Below are 18643 nucleotides of genomic sequence, written 5' to 3'. Positions count from 1 at the left end.
GATGCCACTTTCCAAAACAGCGCTTCTGACATGTCTTTTTCCTTAACTGAGGTTTCCCACCCACTTTCTGGCTGAAAGGGCCCTCAACTGTCTGACCCATCTCCCGTGCTTCTGCACTCACACCTCCCTCTCCCTCCCAGAACTATGCTAGGGTCCCCCTTGTCCTCACTTTTCACCCCACCAGCCTCCACATTCAAAGGAGCATCCTCCACTGTTTCTGCCAACTCCAGCATGATGCCACCACCAAACACATCTTCCCCCTCACTCACACACACACACACACACACGCACACACACACACACACACACACACACCCCCCACCACCCCCAATCAGCATTCTGTAGGGACTGTTCCCTCCGGGACACCCTGGCCCACTCTCCATCACCCCCAACACTTCATCCTCTTCTCACAACACCTTCCCATGCAATCGCCAAAGGTGTAACACCTGCCCCTTTACCTCCTTACCATTTAAGGGCCCAAACACTCCTTTCAGGTGAGGCAGCACTTCATTTACACCTCCTTCAGTTTGGTCTATTGCATTCGCTGCTCTCAATGCAGTCTCTACATCCGAGAGACCAGACGCAAGACTGGGTGACCACTTTGTGGAACAGTTTCAGTCAGTCCGCAAGCATGACCCAGACCTTCCTGTCGCTTGCCATTTCAACACTTCATTCTGCTCTCATGCCCACACGTCTGTCCTTGGCCTGCTGCAATATTCCAGTGAAGCCCAACGCAAACTGGAGGAACAGCACCTCATCTTCCGATTAGGCATTTTAAAGTCTTCCGGACTTAACGTTGAGTTCAGCAACTTCAGACCATGAGCTCTCTCCTCTATCTTCACCCTTTTTTAATCCCCCCTTTTTATCCAATTTCGATCCCTTTTTTTCCCCCACCCTCAGGAGCCACCTGTTACTTGTTCATGATGTTCTTTTCAATGTGCTTACCCTTGTTCTGCCATTACCATATTCTGCTTTCTTACCATTACCACTATCAGCACCTTTTTTAGCCCTTACCACTATCATTAACACTCCCTTTGTCCTTTAGTTCATTACAACTTTGTCAGTCTCTCCTTTGCCCCCACCTATCGCTGGCTTCTATCCAGTTTCACCTGCTCCACCTCCCTTAAACAGTATAAATTTCATCACATTTCTACTTCTCTGTAGCTCTGAAGGGTGATATGGACTAAAAATGTCAACTGTTTCTCCTTCCACAGATGCTGTCAGACCTGCTGAGTTTTTACAGCAATTTATTTCTTTATTTCCCTTCTTAGAATATGTGTAGATTTTTTCTGAATTTTCATGATCTTAGCCCATGTCAATCTGTTTTAATTTTTAATGGCTTAAAAAAATCAAAGCTCTGCTAAGGAAAATACAATTTTCTGCTTTAACATCTGTTGTATTTATGTAATGTAACCACATTCCTTGGGGATGCACTTAATTTGTGCTAATATTTCTTTGTTAGCTTGGGGATGGTGGTTCACAAAGGGCTGTTGTCTTAGTGCTGTTGATGTTTAAAGTCCAGTAAAGATTACTTTCATTGATGGTGCAGATCATTGGCACTTTGATGTTTCAATGGAGTAATTTGAACCATTTGGTGTCTGCCTGAAGGATATTCAGGAACAAGGCAATAACACTGAGTGGATGATCCATAACACTTTTTAAAAGGATCATGTGCATAGCAAATGATCCTATTGTTCTCACATGGTCGATGATGTGTGCCAGGCAGACCAAATCCACAAGGGAAACTTGGTCGCGCTATAACAGCAGTTTTGCAATATGTATTTATTATGAGAAGATGTATGCCCTGAATTCAGAAGTAATGAGTCCACCAAGAGCTTTAGATATTTTAAAAAAGTAATCTTTTATTTTGTTAATAAATATTTTAATTTAAAGCACATACATAGGACTATAATTACTTACTACTATAACGAATCTTAAAATTTCTAATTGACCTGACTCCCAGTTGCACACCCCCTTTAAGGCAAAATAGATTTTACACTTAAAACGAAATCAGCAAGTTAACACAGTACCCACTTGACAGTGAAATCCCAAATGACTTCCCTCAACTTTAGCTGCTTTACATAGTAGACTTACTCATAAATAGCTGGAAGCTTCCTGAAGGCTGTTTCACAAACACCTGTTAGATCTTACATGGCCTTCCTTACATAGCCTTTCATTCGCCTTTTATATATGTTTCTCTCTCTTTAATATGTAAATTCTATTGTTCCATATGGCTTTGAAACTGTATCTTCCTCATAATATAAAAACTTTCATGTTGCCAATATTGTCAGTAAACTTTGGGAAAAATAAACACGCTCCTTAGTCTTCCTTATCTGGCTAGTTGTAAACAGACTGACATCCCTTTGAAATCACCAATCCTTCACTTGTCCAAAAATGAAAATTCCCTTCATACTTTACATGCTAAGCCAGCATCCAAGTTTACTCATTAGCATGTCAAGCACATTTCTACACCTAACTTCTTTTAATGATGTCAAACTTGCAGTATACTTGACTCCAAATGTAATTAAATCACACAGACAGAACCGCCTATACTTACGCCCATAAACCTCCTTTACAATAAAGCAGAAAAATATTATGAAAATTATTATACTTTCTTCACATTGAGTTAAGATAAAGTATTCATAATGTAGTATATTAAAATTGTATGATGTTTATAATTAAACTATGTAGCCAATAGAATAATAGATTTTCAAAAAGTATGTGGCCCTTTAGTATATATACATTTGACAACAGCCATTTTTTTATATAAGCAAAATGCTGTGGATGCTGGAAATATGAAATAAAAACAGAAAATGCTGGAAAAATTCAGCAGATCTGACAGCATCTGTGCTAAAATTTTTAAAAATTTGTTCATGGGGTGTTGGCGTCACTGGCCAGGCCAGCATTTATTGCCCATCCCTAATTGCCCTTGACAAGGTGGTGGTGAGCTGCCTCCTTGAACCACTGCAGTCCATGTTGTGTAGCTACACCCACAGTGCTGTTAGGGAGGGAGTTCCAGGATATTGACCCAGTGACAGTGAAGGAGCAGCGATATATTTCCAAGTCAGGGTAGTGAGTGGCTTGGAGGGTAACTTCCAGATGGTGGTACTTTCATCTGTCTGCTGCCCTTCTACCTTTTAGATGGTAGAGGTCATGGGTTTGGAAGGTGCTGTCTAAAGTTGGTTGGTGAGTTCCTGCAGTTCATCTTGTAGCTGGTACACATTGCTACCACTGTGTGACGGTAGTCAATGTTTGTGGATGTGGTGCCAATCAAGCAGACTGCTTTGTCCTGGATGTGCCAAACTTCTTGAGTGTTATTGGAGCTGCACTCATCCAGGCAAGTGGAGAGTATTGCATCACACTTCTGACTGGTGCCTTGTAGATGGTGGACATACTTTGGGGAGTCAGGAGGTGTGTTGTTTGCTGTAGGATTCCTAGCTTCTGACCTGCTCTTTCAGCCACAGTATTTACATGGCTGTTCCAGTTCAGTTCCTGGTCAATGGTAACCCCCAGGATGTTGAGATGGGGATTCAACTATGGCAACGCCTTGGTTGGGTTCTCTCTTGTTGGAGATGGTCATTGCCTGGATCTTGAGTGGAGTGAATGTTACTTGCCACTTATCAGCCCAAGCCCGAGTGTTGTCCAGGTCTTGCTGCATATGGGCATGGACAGCGTCAGTGTCTGAAGAGTCGTGAATGGTGCTGAACATTGTGTAATCATCAGCGAACATTCCCAATTCTGACCTTATGATGAGGGAAGATCAGTGATGAAGCAGCTGAAGATGGTTGAGCCTAGGACACTGTCTCATTTGATATTTCAGTATGATTTCTTGTGAATATTTCAGTTTCTTTCCCAAATTCTTGCATTTCTTGCTCTCTACATACTGGCAAATAGACCTGTTATGCTTGGTTATTAACTAGAGTACTAACAGAAAACTTTCCTGCTTTCATAATAGTTCAATTTTAGCATCAAGGTAAATGCACTTAAATATAATCTATTGTGATTTTTTTACAAATATGAAATTGAACTAGTTTACTCTGCATGCTTGGACTTTTTTCTTTCCCAAATCAGCCAGAAATATTTTGAAACTGAAGGGAAAGCAGAGAGCTCTTTGGCACACCGGCTTCAGAGACACTTTTTGAGAAAGACACACAAAGCAGATACTGCTGTGTGGAGGAAGAAAGCAGTTGCTGTGATAACGCAAAGGTCATTGTCTGTTCTTTATCAACCAGACAAGATGCTTGTGATGGTTCATTTTCTGTTCAGAAGGAAGGGAACAGCGTCAACGGGATTTTTGGAGATTTAAGAAACATGGAGTCACTGAAGTGGGCCTTGCTGGTGAAAGTCTGATGTGGAAGACTCTGGCTGAGTGGAGCAATTTTTAAAGGACACTAAGTTTTGACCTCGTGCAAAAGGAAGAAGTGAACTTGCTGCAGAGCCTGGAGTAACTTTGAGCTTGTTCTTGTAATGCTAAACAACTGCAAGATTGCGGTGCGCAGTGAAAAGGGTTGTAAGACATATCTCGATTGTGTTGGTTAGGCAATTCTGTACCAGACTAAATTAACTGTGAAGTAATATTTGTTCAGTGTTGATTTTAGTTTGTTACAGTAAAAGTCTTGAAACATGAGATCTTGTCCTGCGGTTTACTTCCAATGGTTGCTGGAAAATTTATCTCATTTTAATATTTACTGGTCTCTGAGGATTGTAACATAGTAATAAATCAAGTGCAGAATCCATGGGACAGAATTTTCCCGCTGGCGTGCAGGGGCGGGTCCTGCACATCCGCCTGTAAATTGATGTGCGGTGATGTCGGGCGAGCATCCTGACGTCACCGCATGCCATCACGCTGTTTCGCTGGGCGGGCGATGATGTCCGACGTAAGGCCGCCATTAATTAACGGGCGACTAAACGCTCTTGACTCTCCAATTGACGCTGATTGTTCAGCGCCTGTGCAATCTTTGGGTTGGCGCACGTGCGCAACGGCCAGGTGGATAGGACACATTTGTATTAACCTCATCCACGGGCGGGATAAGAGGGCTCACTGGGGTTGCGAGTGTGCTCTGTCAAATATTGATTTCTCAAAGTTACTGAAGCTTGCATGTGTGATCTGCAATACTTCAAAACGCAGACCAGCTGCTTTTTCTGGACTCCTAATCTTCAGGTCAGCACTCTGCAGTGAGTAATCATTTCTGGGCCTGAGGTTTCAGGAAGCCTTCCCTTAGTCTGGGAATGGGAGCTGCACTATCCACTGGAGGCAGCTCCTCTGAGAGGAAGGGAGGGCTAGAAGGGGGAGGAGGCCAGGAGTGCACATTCAGCCTCCAGGGAAGCCGCCTTTGGGAGGGCAGGCACAAGGGGCGCAGGGCCAACAGGTAGTCCAAGGAGGAAGGGGCCGCAGAAGACGCCACTATCCTGCTGCCAGGGTATACAGGCGGTGAAGCAGCTACCTCAATATGTCTGAGGTGCATTGCCGAAGGAGGCTCCGTCTCTCAAGGGAGACAATCAACTATATCTGTCAGATGATTGGGCCTGAGATCTCCCCTAACTGTGTGGGTGGACACCCCATGCCAGTGGCTCTGAAGGTCACAGCTGCCCTCAACTTCTGTGCCTCTGGCTCCTTCCAGGGCTCAGTGGGTGATCTTTGCGGTGTCTCCCAATCAGCTGTCGACACTTGTGTCAAGCAGGTTACAGATGCTCTGTTCAGCCATGCATTGACCTTCATCCACTATCGTTGGGTCCAGGCAAGCCAGGCACAGTGAGCCAGAGGCTTTGCGGCGATTGCTGGCTTCCCCTGCGTCCAGGGTGCAATAGACTGCACACACGTGGCCAACACTGATGCCTGGACCGCCAAGGGGGCGCACTCCAGTACCCTACAGATCATATGTCAGTGATGGTGGTTACATACTGCACTCTCTACAATCTTGCGCTGGAAAGGGGGGACACAGTGGATGATGAAGACGTTGATGCAGTGGCTGCGGCTGCAAATGATGAGTCCAGCAGTGAGTCCGAGGATGAGCTACACAGGGAAATGCTGAGGGGGTAGACACTGACCCGGGCATACTCCAGGGAGGCAGGGACACCGGGGAGGCTTTAATCCAATGAACCTTCAGCTAGCCCACCACAGATGGACCACCAGGACAAGCCTGGACTGTAAGCTCGATTCAAGTCATAAGGAACTTATCTCGGGCCAACACAAAAACACCAGTAAAAAATCCATGGTGTTCCCAAGGTGCCTTATGGTTTCGTTTCCAGGTGCTACGTCTTGGTGCTGCCCCAACGCTCAGAGTGGCATCTGAGACAGCCTGCTGACTCTGCTGTTCTGTTGGCCTTGATGACCTTGCCGGCTGTCCCCTGGCCTGTGGAGCCAGTGCTGGCCCCGCCTGGGAGGGAGCTTCCAGTTCCACAGCTGGCATTTCCTCAGTCGTCACAGCCTCACTGGATGCAATGGTCACTAGGAGAGGGGTGAAGGAGCTGCCGCCCTCATCCGGAGCGCCCTGAGAGGTGCCCACAGAGACGCCAGGCATCTGCAGCGCCGACATGATGTCGCTTTGGACCTCCCTGCTCACTATGGATGGATGGGCACCGAGTTCAGAAAGTGGCTCAAACGATCTCCCACACTGGCACTGACCAGCTGAGGTCAATGCCGATGTGAGGGCTTGCTGGTCAGAGTGCATCCCCAGGAAGCCCTGGCGAGTCTTCTGGAGTAGCCTCTCCACGAAAGTCGCCACTCTCTCCATGGAGGATGCATGGCGCTCAGACATGTGGCTCATTGCTTTGGCGATTGCCCATGTATTCGACTCCCCCACGGAGACCAAGCAAAGCAAAGCCTCATGTATCTCCCCCAGATGCTCCTGCAGACCCGGCTGCATTTCCTGCACCTCCTGCATCACGGACGACACCAGAGGCATATCATCAGGCATCGACTGAGCATGTGCCTGGTCCCCTGCAGCCCTCCGACTGCTGGCACCATGGGCACTCACTGTCTCTGCCAGCTCCTCCAGTGACTGAAGTGCCCTCACCACTGTGCCCCGGGACAGTAGCAGATGTTTGAATTCCCACCGAGGTGCTAGTATCTGCGCTGATGCCTACCTGACAAAGATGGTGTGATGCTGGTGCGACTTCAGGCCCCTCAGGTGTGAGAGAGGGCCTCTGCTGCTCCTCCTCCCGGCGCTGCTCCGATGGTGCTGAAAGGAAGAACAAGGACAGTGGATCAGTTAACGTGGAGACAATGACAAAGTGCTTCCCTGTCCCCCGGATCATTATGCACTCATCCTTCCATATGGTCAAGCCATGTTGCAAAGTTAAATCAATTAACATTCAGCAGTGCTATGGCTGTTGGAAGAACATTGCTGACCTCACTGTTGGGCATAAATACCTGGCCGTGGCACCCCAGCCTCACCGACACCAGTGGACCTTGGCGCGTGACGCCTCTCCAAATCCAGGGCCTCCTGCTCGAAGCGGCAAAGAATGGCAATCTGTGCCTGGCTGCCACCAGTTCTCGCATGCTCTGCCGCATTATGAGCATTCTTCTCCTGAAAATGAAAATGAGACGAGCATGATCTAGATGAAGGAACTGAGGGCATTCTGGCTAAGTTTGCAGATGATACAAAGATAGGTGGAGGGACAGGTAGTATTGAGGAGGCAGGGAAGCTGCAGAAGGATTTGGACAGGTTAGGAGAATGGGCAAAGAAGTGGCAGATGGAATACAATGTGGGGAAGTGTGAGGTCATGCACTTTGGTAGGAAGAATCGAGGCATAGACTATTTTCTAAATGGGGAGAGAATTCAGAAATCTGGAGTGCAAAGGGACTTGGGAGTCCTAGTCCAGGATTCTCTTAAGGTTAACTTGCAGGTTGAGTTGGTAGTTAGGAAGGCAAATGCAACGTTGGCATTTATTTCGAGAGGACTAGAATATAAAAGCAGGGATGTGCTGCTGAGGCTTTATAAGGCTCTGGTCAGACCACATTTAGAATATTGTGAGCAATTTTGGGCCCCGTATCTCAGGAAGGATGTGATGGCCCTGGAGAGGGTCCAGAGGAGGTTCACGAGAATGATCTCGGGAATGAAAGGCTTAACATACGAGGAACGTTTGAGGACTCTGGGTCTATACTCGATGGAGTTTAGAAGGATGAGGGGGGGATCTGATTGAAACTTACAGAATACTGAAAGGCCTGGATAGAGTGGACGTGGGGAAGATGTTTCCATTAGTAGAAAAGACTAGGACCCGAGGGCACAGCCTCAGTAAAGGGAAGACCTTTTAGAACAGAGATGAGGGGAAACTTCTTTAGCCGGAGAGTGGTGAATCTATGGAATTCATTGCCACAGAAGGCTGTGGAGGCCAGGTCATTTAGTGTATTTAAGACCGAGATAGATAGGTTCTTGACTGGTAAGGGGATCAAAGGTTATGGGGAGAAGGCAGGAGAATGGGGTTGAGAAACTTATCAGCCATGATTGAATGGCGGAGCAGACTCGATGGGCCGAATGGCCTAATTTCTGCTCCCATGTCTTCTGGTCTTATGGATTAGTGTAAATTGCACATGGACTCTGTTTCCACACGGCCCACTCCAACCAAAGTGGGACATATCAGGGCTTCAGAGCCTCCTCACCCCACTGCTGCCGAACACTCTCACAAAGATGCTAGGCCACCTGCCGCCTACATCACATTAGGCACCACATGGTCTATCCTTCCATAGCAAGGAGGCACAAGCACGTGGAGCACAGTGCAGCAGATGGTTCCTTACCACACCACCTTGAAACTCCCCTCCCACCATCTCATCACACTGACTAGGACATGGCCTGGAGTTCAAACACAGCGCCTAGGTGTATCTCCTCCAGGTTGCCCCCAAACCAGTCATGTGGGACTTAGTGTAACACATGCTGATGGGGGCAAAACACATCTCCTCTTCACCCTCTCAGGCTGACCTCAGCATGGGCAATATCTGCTGGCCAACCCAGCAAAGGACAAATGCCGTCAATGATTCATTTTAGTCACTACACTCAGACGTGGGGTGGGGGGTTGTAGCAGGGGGGTAAGCCGACCTGCTGGGTTAAATGCCCAATGCCAACATGGTACTCGCTCTGCCAGAGCGCAACAAATCGTTGAAGAGCTTGCAGCACTGGATCCAGGTACGCCGCACCACGTAGTGGGAGCTCACCACCTTCGCCACCACCTCCCAGGCACGTTTCGTCATGTGGGGTGGCCTCGTCCTACCGTTCTGGGGGACCAGCACCTCACGCCGTGTTGCCACCTCCTCAACGAGGGCAGCAAGGCAGTCATCTGAAAAACGAGGGGCACACTGTCCCCCCCGCCCTCCCCTCCGGCCTGGCCCGCTCTGCGGGCCTACCGTCTGGTGAGCCCTTCCACTTGCCATTGTGAGCAGCCTTGCGAAGGCCGCCTGGTCGCCATTGGACCTGGCGGATAGTGCACTCCCACTGCTGCCCGCCCATCCTCGGGAGTCGTGCATTATGCTGGGCGGGCCTTAATTGGCCCGCCTGCCTAAAATGGCAGCGCGTACCCACTCCTGCTCCGCCTCCCTGCCAACCAGAAAATTCAGCCCATGGAGTGTTTTAACTCTGGTCATCTATAAATTGACTTATGGTCTGTGGGATATCAAACTGTTTCAATGCCACTTCATACTAGCACACAATCTAAGCCAACATTTCAATGCAGAATTTGGGAGTTCTGCGCTCCAGATGATACTATCTTTTGAATGAAATATTAAAGAGAGGACTCGCCTGCCTATATGAAGGATCAGCCTTAGTTAATGGTGGAATCAACAGTGTACCAGCCTGACTAATAAGATTTACTAATGGAGAATGAAAGGGGAATTGTTGAGAAAGAGGGTGAATTATAATCTAATCAGGTACAGAGAGAAATAAATAGAGGCAAAGAAAAATTTAACTGACTTTTTTTAAAGTCAAAGGGATAGAAAAAATAAAATTTGAAGTTTAACATTTTTTAAATCACTTGACTATGATTTGCTGTGTGCAGAAATGAGACTGAACATTTTAAATTGTTCTCATTGGGGAATTGAAAAGATTGCTTAGTATTGTATTACGAATGTGTGAGTAACATTTTAATGATGTGATCAGTTAATTACCAGACTTGACTTTCTGTGGTTAAATTTAATGGAAAATTCTGTGCAAATCCAACAAGTTCTTAAAAATATTGGGAGGCTAAGGGCGAGATGCTACTTATGCAAAATGAGTGATGTAACTCAACCAATAAATTCTGAAGATTCTGAACCTGCAACATTCTACTTAATCCCTTAAATTTGCATGTTAATACAACCTTTTGTTGTTAACATGCCATTATTTTCCTGGCAGAATTCAACCTAATGTTCTGTTAAAATACCTTTCAGTTATGAGCTTGCTATTAATGAACATAAGAACATAAGAAATAGGAACGGGAGTAGAGCACATGCCCCATTGAGTCTGCTATGCCATTCAGCATGACCATGGCTGATCTTGGGCTTCAACTCAGTTTTCCTGCCTCCTCCCCATATCCCCTCATTTCCTGAGAGACCAAAAATCTGTCTATCCCAGCCTTAAATGTATTCAACAATGGAGCATCCACAACCCTCTGGGGTAGACAATTCCAAAGATTCTCAACCCTTTGAGTGAAGAAATTTCTCTTTATCTCTGTTTCCATTGGTCGGGGAATCTAAAACAAGGGGGCACAGTCTCAGGATAAGTGGCAATTATTTAGAACAATCTCTCAGCGTCTACCTCATCAAGATCCTTCAGAATTTTGTAGGTTACAATGAGATCACCCCATATTCTTTTAAACCTACAGAGAATATAAGCTCAATTTACTTAGCCACTCATCATAGGACGACCCCCTCGTTCCAGGGACCAGTTTAGTGAACCGTTGTACCACCTCCAATGTAAGTATATCCTTTCTTAAGTGTGGAGACCAAAATTGCACACAGTCCTCCAGATGAAGCCTCACCAAAACCCTTTACAACTGTAGCAAGACCTCTTTATTCTTGTACTCCAGTTCCCTTGCAATAAAGGCCAACAGGCCATTTGCCTTCTAATTGTTTGATGCAACTCTGTTAACTTTGTGTTCTTTCTACAAGCACACCCAAGCCTCTTTGAAAGTCAACACTTACAAGTTTCTCACCTTTTTTTAAAAAAAAATTCTGTTTTTTTTATTCTTACAGCCAAAGTGAATAACTTCACACTCCCCTATATTATACTTCATTTGCCATCTTTTTGCCCACTCACCTAACTTGTCCATATCTCTTTGCAGCCTCTCTCTGTCCTCCCTGCAGCTTATCTTTCCACCTAGCTTGGTATCATCAGCAAACATTGCTCTCCATCTCTTCATCTAAGTCATTAATATAGAATGTAACTATGTGAGGCCCCAACACCGATCCTTGCGGCACTCTATTATTCACTGTCTGCTAACTTGAATAAGCCCAATTTGTGCTCACTCCCTGTTTTCTATCCATTAACCAATCCTCTATCCCCAATTCTGTGAACCTTTATTTCGCCTATTAACCTTTGGTGTGGCACCTTATTGAATGCCTTGGAAATCCAGGTATACTATATCTACTGGTTTCTCTTTATCTACCTTGCTAGTTAGATCCTCAAAAATTTCTAATAAATTTGCCAAACAGAATTTCCCTTTAGTAAAACGATGTTGACTTGTTCTAGCCATGCTATGCTTCGCTTTGTGCGTTAAGACTTCCTTAATAATAGATTCCAGCATTTTCCCTACAGCTGATGTTAGGCTAACTGGCCTGTAGTTCACTGTTTTCTTTCCCCCTCCTTTCTTGAAAAGCAATGTAACGTTTGCCAACTTCCAATTTAGTGGGACTGTTCCTGAGCCTGAGGAATTTTGAAAAATCGTAGCTAGCACAACCACTGTCTCTGCAACTATCTCTTTTAGAACCCGAGGGTATAGGCCATCAGGCCCCAGGGGTTTGTCGGATTCTAGTCCCTTAAGTTTCTCCAGTACTTTATCCCTGCTGATGCTAATTTCCGCACTCTTTTTAGCCCCTTGATTATTGTCCGTTTCTGGTATGGAACTTGTGTCTTCTACTGTGAAGACAGACACAAGATATTTATTCAAGGTTTCTGCAATTCCCTCATTTCCCATGATAATTTCTCCTTTCTCTGCTTCTAAGGAACCAACATTTACTTTAGCTACTCTCTTTTTCTTCCTTTTTATATACTTATAAAAACTCTAACGATCTGTTTTTCTGAATAGTTTACTCATTCTATTTTTTCCCTTTTTATCAACTTTTTGGAAGGCCCTTTGCTGGTTTCTAAAACACTCCCAATCCTCAGACTTGCTACTATTTTTTTTGTAACATTGTGAGCCTCTTCTTTGAATCTAATACTATCCATAACTTCCTGAGTGAGCCACAGAATGTGTCCTTCTTACTAAGTTTTTTATCTTCAATTGAATGTAATTTTGTTGAACATTTTGAATTGTTTCTTTAAATGTTTCCCACTGTTCATTTACCTCCATACCTTTCAGTCTATTTACCTAAGTAACCTTGGCCAGTTCTCCCCTCATACCTGTGTAATTGGCTTTGTTTAAGATTTTTGTTTGCGATTGGAATATGTCACTTTCAAACTTAACATGGAATTGAATGGTGTTATGGTCAGTGGATCTTTTACTATGACATTACTAATTAATCCTGCTTCATTGCACAATACTAGATCTAAGATAGCTTTATCCTTAGTCGGTTCCACTACGTACTGCTCCAGAAATGGTCACGAAAGCATTCTACAAACTCATCTTCCAGACCATTCTTGCCAATTTGATTGTCCCAGTCTATTTGAATATTAAAGTCCCCCACAATTATTACACTTCCTTTGTTACAGGCTCCAATATTTCTTGTTTAATGCTCTGCCCAGTGGTATAACTATTGTTAGGGGGCCTATAAACTACTCCCACCACTGTTTTCGGACTTTTGCTTTTCTTAATTTCCACCCATACTGGTGTTATGGCATAGCAGATGGTAAATGCTGAGCTGCTCAAACTCCACAGGGAAACTTGAAACAGCTGCCACAACTGTTTTTGCAATTTGTATTTTTCTTTTGAGATGTGTGCCTTGAATAATAGCAATAAGACCACTGAGTCTTAGAGGTTTTTTACAAAGCTAAATTAAACATTTATTAATAGAAGAAAACATTTTAAGCACATACATAGGTCTACAAATTATTACTATGAAAACTCCTAAATCACCTAATTAACCTAGCTCCCAGTTACACCTCCGTTAAGGCAACAGTAAAACAACATAGAGTTCAACAGACCCAGGCAAAACACACAATACCCTGGACAGTGATATTTAAAATGAATTCTCTTATTTTTGGTTCCTGGAGACAGCAGCTTGGTACATAGAGGCTGGAGGCTTTTCACACTTCTTGGATCTTAGAATTCCTTTTTCCTTACACATAACCTCATCTCCTTTAAACATGCTTCTCCCTCTTTAATATAAATTCCATTGACCCAATATGTATTTGCAACTTTACTTTTTCCATAATATAAATCTTTCATAGTACTCATATTATCAGTAATCTTTGGGAAAAATAAACACATTATTTGGCTTAGCTTCTGTTGGCTAGGTGTAACACCTTACCATCTCTTTGAAATTCATGACTCTGGTTTATCTAAAAATGCAAATACTCTTCACACTGCACATTCTAAAACTTCAGCCATGTTTACGTATTTAGCATTTCAAACGTAGTTTCCCTTCTGATACATGAAAGCACCCAGACTAGCTGTCTGCAATTCAATTAACACACACACACACACACACACAAACCTCACTATTAACCTACCGTGACAATACATTTCAATAATATTATGAAAATTATTATTTTTATGACACTGATTCTACTTCCTGAGCTTCAGAGGCCAGATCCTTTCTCTCTGATGTCCTTATGTCATGCTTTACTACAAGCAGTATCCCACCTCTTTTGCTATTCTGTCTGTCTTTCAGAAATATTGTATACCCTGGAATATTTATTTCCCACCCTTGATCACCTTGTAGCCATGTTTCTGTGATGACGATTTAAATCTAAATAATTTACCTCTATTTGTACCACTAATTCATCTATCTTATTGTAGATGCTTCGTGCATTCAGATAAAGTACAGTTAATTTCAATTTTTTACTTCTACTCTTACTATAACCTTATTTGCTGATGTACATTTTTTTGTTAAACTCTGTCCCTTCCTGTCCCACTCAGCTTCTCTTTACCCACATGAGTATACTGTTTTGATACCTCGACCTTTCTCTTTCTAAGCCCCCCTTCACCCAAACCCTCCCTCATGCCCTGCCCCTCTGTTAGTTTACAGACCTGTCCACAGCCCTAGTTATATGATTGGCCAGGACACTGGTTCCAGCTCAGTTCAAATGGAATCCGTCCCAACAGAATAGCTCCCTCTTCCCTGAGTACTGATGTAGGTGTCCCACGAATCTAAACCCCTTCTTCCTACACCACTCTTTGAGTCGTATGTTTAATTCTCTAACCTTTTTAGCCCTATGTCAATTGGCACATGGCTCAGGTAATAATCCGGAGATGATTACCTTTGATGTTGTGCATTTTAAATTTGGACCCTAACTCCTCAAATTCTCTTAGGCAGCAGAACATCATTCCTGGTTCCTATGTCGTTGATTCCCACATAGTCAATGACAACTGGATCCTCCCCCCTTCCACTCCAAGTTTCTCTCCAGTCATGAGGAGATGTCCTTAACCCTTGCACTGGGCAGGCAACACAACCTTCAGAGCTTCCTGTCATGGTTGCAGAGAACATTATCTATCTCCCTGACTATACTGTCTCCTATCACTCCCATATCCCTCTTCACTCCATCCATTTGAATGGCATTCTTCACCTTGGTCCATGGTCAACCCACTCATCTACCTTGCAGTCCTTCTCCTCATCCACACAAGGAGCAAGTAGTTTGTACCTGTTGGTCAAAGCCAGGTGCTGAGCCTCCTCCATCACTACATGCTGAGTCCCCATACCTACCTGAGCTGCAGGAATGGCTTGAGAATGGCAAAACTTCATACATCAGGCAATAAATTGAAATCTTGTAATGATGGCTGTCTCAGGTGTTAATCATTATGTAGTCTAATCAGTTTGTATTCTGATCAGTTAATGTATGTCTCCTTTCTTTTTTATGTTGGGTGAACTAATTAGAGCATTGCAATGGGATACTGATCCTTCTGTTCTCCAGTTACAGTCTGACTCTGATTTGGGGTATGTACCTGTATTTACTATTCTTCATATTAATTGTATAACAATAATGTTTTAACCTTTCTTACAAAGAAATTCAAATATAATTTATGATTTTTTAAAAGTCATCTTACCATAACCATGTACTTAAAATACTGCCCACATGAGTAAGTTAAATGGCAAGCTTACAGCATCTATTTGAACTTATAGATATAGCATGAATACTACTTTTAGAAAAAGTCACTGAGATTAACTATGGCAGGAGCATCCGGCCTCCAATGTTACACCCTAGCTTTGGATAATCTGGTCTTTGAATAGCATTGATTAGTTTTAATTCCCTCTCTTTTGTTTCTGAATTGTGTTTTGAGTTTAAAGAAACTGTGGTTTTAAAAAAATTAATTTGAAAATATGACTTTTTTTGCCATTTAATACAGCCGCCGCATGCCTAAACTTGTGATTTCAAAAATTACCCAAGTTGATTTTGTACCTCGAGAAGTGGTGTCATACTCCAAAGAGACGCAAACGCCTGTTGCGCACCAGCCAGAAGGTAACTTGTTTTTCAAATATTTTCAAGACATGCTACGCAATTCGAGATCTACATTTGACTTGTATTTTACTCGTGGCTCGTTCACCTCCTATGCACCCACTAAAATTCTCATTTTAAAAATAAAACCTGAGACTTGTAGCCAGTTCAGGAATCCTATGTCCTCTTCCAGAAGGGGCAATCCTACAAGCAAGCCCCTTGAGGCTTCTGAACTGATGGCTGTTAGCCATATTATTATCTTCTGCAACTTTCCTGACCTTGCAGTTTTGCAAAAATGTATCCAGTGTCTTCGTGAAGTACTATCACCTTTTTTTTCTCAATTAAAATGCATGTGTCTGCCATCATCACCAGAGAAAGCTAACAGAACCATACTACCACCAGGGAATGGTGGGATTCAGCCTGAAATTGAATGGATCAGTTGCCAGACATGATTTTGGGGTGTTGGGGGAAAAGGACTACAAACACAATGAAAGAGTAGAAAACCAGTGGGAGAATTTTCTCCCCGTCGGGCGGGCTGGGTACGAGCGGGTGAAGGTCCGCCCAGCGTGACGCGCTCCCTGTGCGGGCTCATAGAGCTGCCTCAGGGAGATTATTTTCTTTATGAAAACATCAAAAAAAAATAGAAAAAAATTATTCAGACATGTCCCTTCATGTGACAGTGTCACATGAGCTGGGACATGTCAATGAATTTTAATTAAAAAATTTTATTTAATTAATAAACACTTCATGAAACCTCGCCCTGCCCGTGGATGAGGTTTTGTGAGAAATGCGAAGGCTGCCTGGGCTCTTCGCCTGCCCGCCAATCTTAAGGTTGGATGGGCAGCCCTGAGAGTCAGTTAAATTAGTTAATTTAATGGCCTTAATAGGCCTTTGACAGTTCTGCGGGTGCGCAGCCGACTCCACTGCGCGCTCGCCGGACTGAAGATCGGAATGACGCGTGGTGACGTCGGGACACACGGCCAACGTCACCGCGCATCATTTTACGCGTTGGTGAGCGGCGCCCACCCTCGCATGCCGACCAGAAGATTCAGGCCCAGGTTTTAAAATGTTGAATAAATGGGTGGAGGCAAAAAGTGAGTATTGGGGAAAAATGGTGCAGTCAGGGGCAAGGGTCTCATATGCCCAGATTTTCAAGTGCAAAAATTGAAAATTGTGTTTAGGAATCAGCCAAATGGAAGAAACAAAAATGCTGTTAAAGTTGCTTGAAAGCCCCAACTATGTTGCCAGAAGCTGCAACCACATTGTGAGTGACAACAGTTAACATATGAATGTTTCCATTGTAAACGTTTGCCTACCATTTTAACATTTGTAAGTGTTGACATAAAATGTTATCAAGTGTGTTAGCAAAAATCATGACAACAGAAGTCCATGCTTACACAAGGCTCTTAGGTTCCAACATGATAAATGTACATGTGATAATAATGAGCTTTGAATTTGTAGAGTGTTGCTGTGGAATAGCCAGGATTAATGGTCGACCTCATAGTAATTCCAAGTGGAAGCATTTGGCTTCTGGAATAACACTTTGATCATTTTTTAAGATGAAATATATGGCATATTTGATTCCTTGATTACTGAGCCCATTATCATTGAGTATGAGGGAGATTAGGCAGCAGCTGAAAATTTGAGATAAATATTTTTCATTGAAGATGCGTACTTTTCTAATCTAGCAATGAAAATGTCCCAGGTTTAGTTGTTGTACATCATTTGTACTTCAGATAGTAAACTTGCAATAAAATAGTGTTCAACCCCCAATTGAGGAAAAAGATCATCTTTGCCAGAACCAGTCTGTTGCATTCAAGATGGCAAAAACAAGCCCCTTCAGTCTGATGAAAATTGTTGATAACCAACATGGTTTGTCTTCTAACATGTTTAAGGAAGAAAAATTTCAGACTTCCTATAGCTCAGATTGATGTTTAATCCATGAATTAAATATATTTAAATTTGATAAATTAATAAAAAATTTAACCCTTGCTATATGGAACAAACTAAGGTCAACAAATGCTGCCAATGTCAATTTTATAACGTATTGATGTGCTACTGAGGTACCTGATTATATACTCCATTAAGTGAATACATTAATAGGTTTTCACATTACAGTAACAATCTATTTATATCAATTTACATAATATATGTAATGATTGTCAACAACTTACTTGGAATAAAATTTTAATAGAAAAAAGATCCAACACTGTTTCATGATCCATATTTGTCATTTTTATAGCATATTTTGTAACTCTGAAAAGCAAGAATATGGCACCCTCTTGTGGCGATTATTGAAAGCTTTCAGTAAAATAAGGCTACTTCAATTTAAATGCTAGATACTGATGTAACTATTAATGTTTCACTTTTTTCAAATTTTCCAAACAAAAGGCATTTGCAAAGTATGTGTCAATTTTTTTTTGCAAAAAATATTAGCACTCACTTGAGTTAGTGTTAAATTAGTCTTGTTTCTTCTCCTTTTGTCTCACTCACTTACTCTGGGGCTCACAAGCGAATTCAGAAGGATATAGAAAGGATAGTATACTGGATAAAAATATTCTAACATTCAGGTTAGGTCAGATCAGAGCCGGTTAGGTCAGATCAGAGCTGGTTAGGTTAGATCAGAGCCAACCCTGCTGAGCTACAATCAGGGCATTCCTTCCACACGAATAGAGATTAGTACAGAAGCTACCCTTCTCCCAGTTAAAGAAGTGTAACACCATCTCCCACTGAACGGGAGCTCTGTAGGCATCTCTACCCACCCTGCTATCTTGGAAATGCAATGAGCATAATTTCCAAAAAGAAATGTTGATACAAACTCCTATCCATACACCTGATATAGAAGAAATGTAACTAAACCCTGAACTAAGTAAACCTGATCCTCCTTGCTGCAAAGAGAACAACCTCTGTTATAATTCAGAAAG

General features: G+C 43.2%; 1 protein-coding gene across 5 annotated transcripts in view; it reads left to right on the top strand.

Moving 5' to 3' along the window:
* Positions 1 to 18643, top strand: part of dync1i1a (dynein cytoplasmic 1 intermediate chain 1a) — a 326943-nt gene that overhangs the window by 48066 nt on the left and 260234 nt on the right. For all 5 annotated transcript variants that reach the window (XM_078538780.1, XM_078538775.1, XM_078538777.1 and 2 more), the window contains 2 exons: positions 15161 to 15220; positions 15631 to 15743. In XM_078538780.1, the coding sequence (XP_078394906.1) occupies positions 15161 to 15220; positions 15631 to 15743 (173 nt within the window). The remainder of the gene's footprint in view (positions 1 to 15160; positions 15221 to 15630; positions 15744 to 18643) is intronic.

Source organism: Cetorhinus maximus, chromosome 3 (assembly GCF_964194155.1).
Source record: "Cetorhinus maximus chromosome 3, sCetMax3.hap1.1, whole genome shotgun sequence".
NCBI classification, from domain to species: domain Eukaryota; kingdom Metazoa; phylum Chordata; class Chondrichthyes; order Lamniformes; family Cetorhinidae; genus Cetorhinus; species Cetorhinus maximus.
Note: the sequence above shows the minus strand (reverse complement) of the source record. Positions and strands in the feature narration are given on the sequence as shown.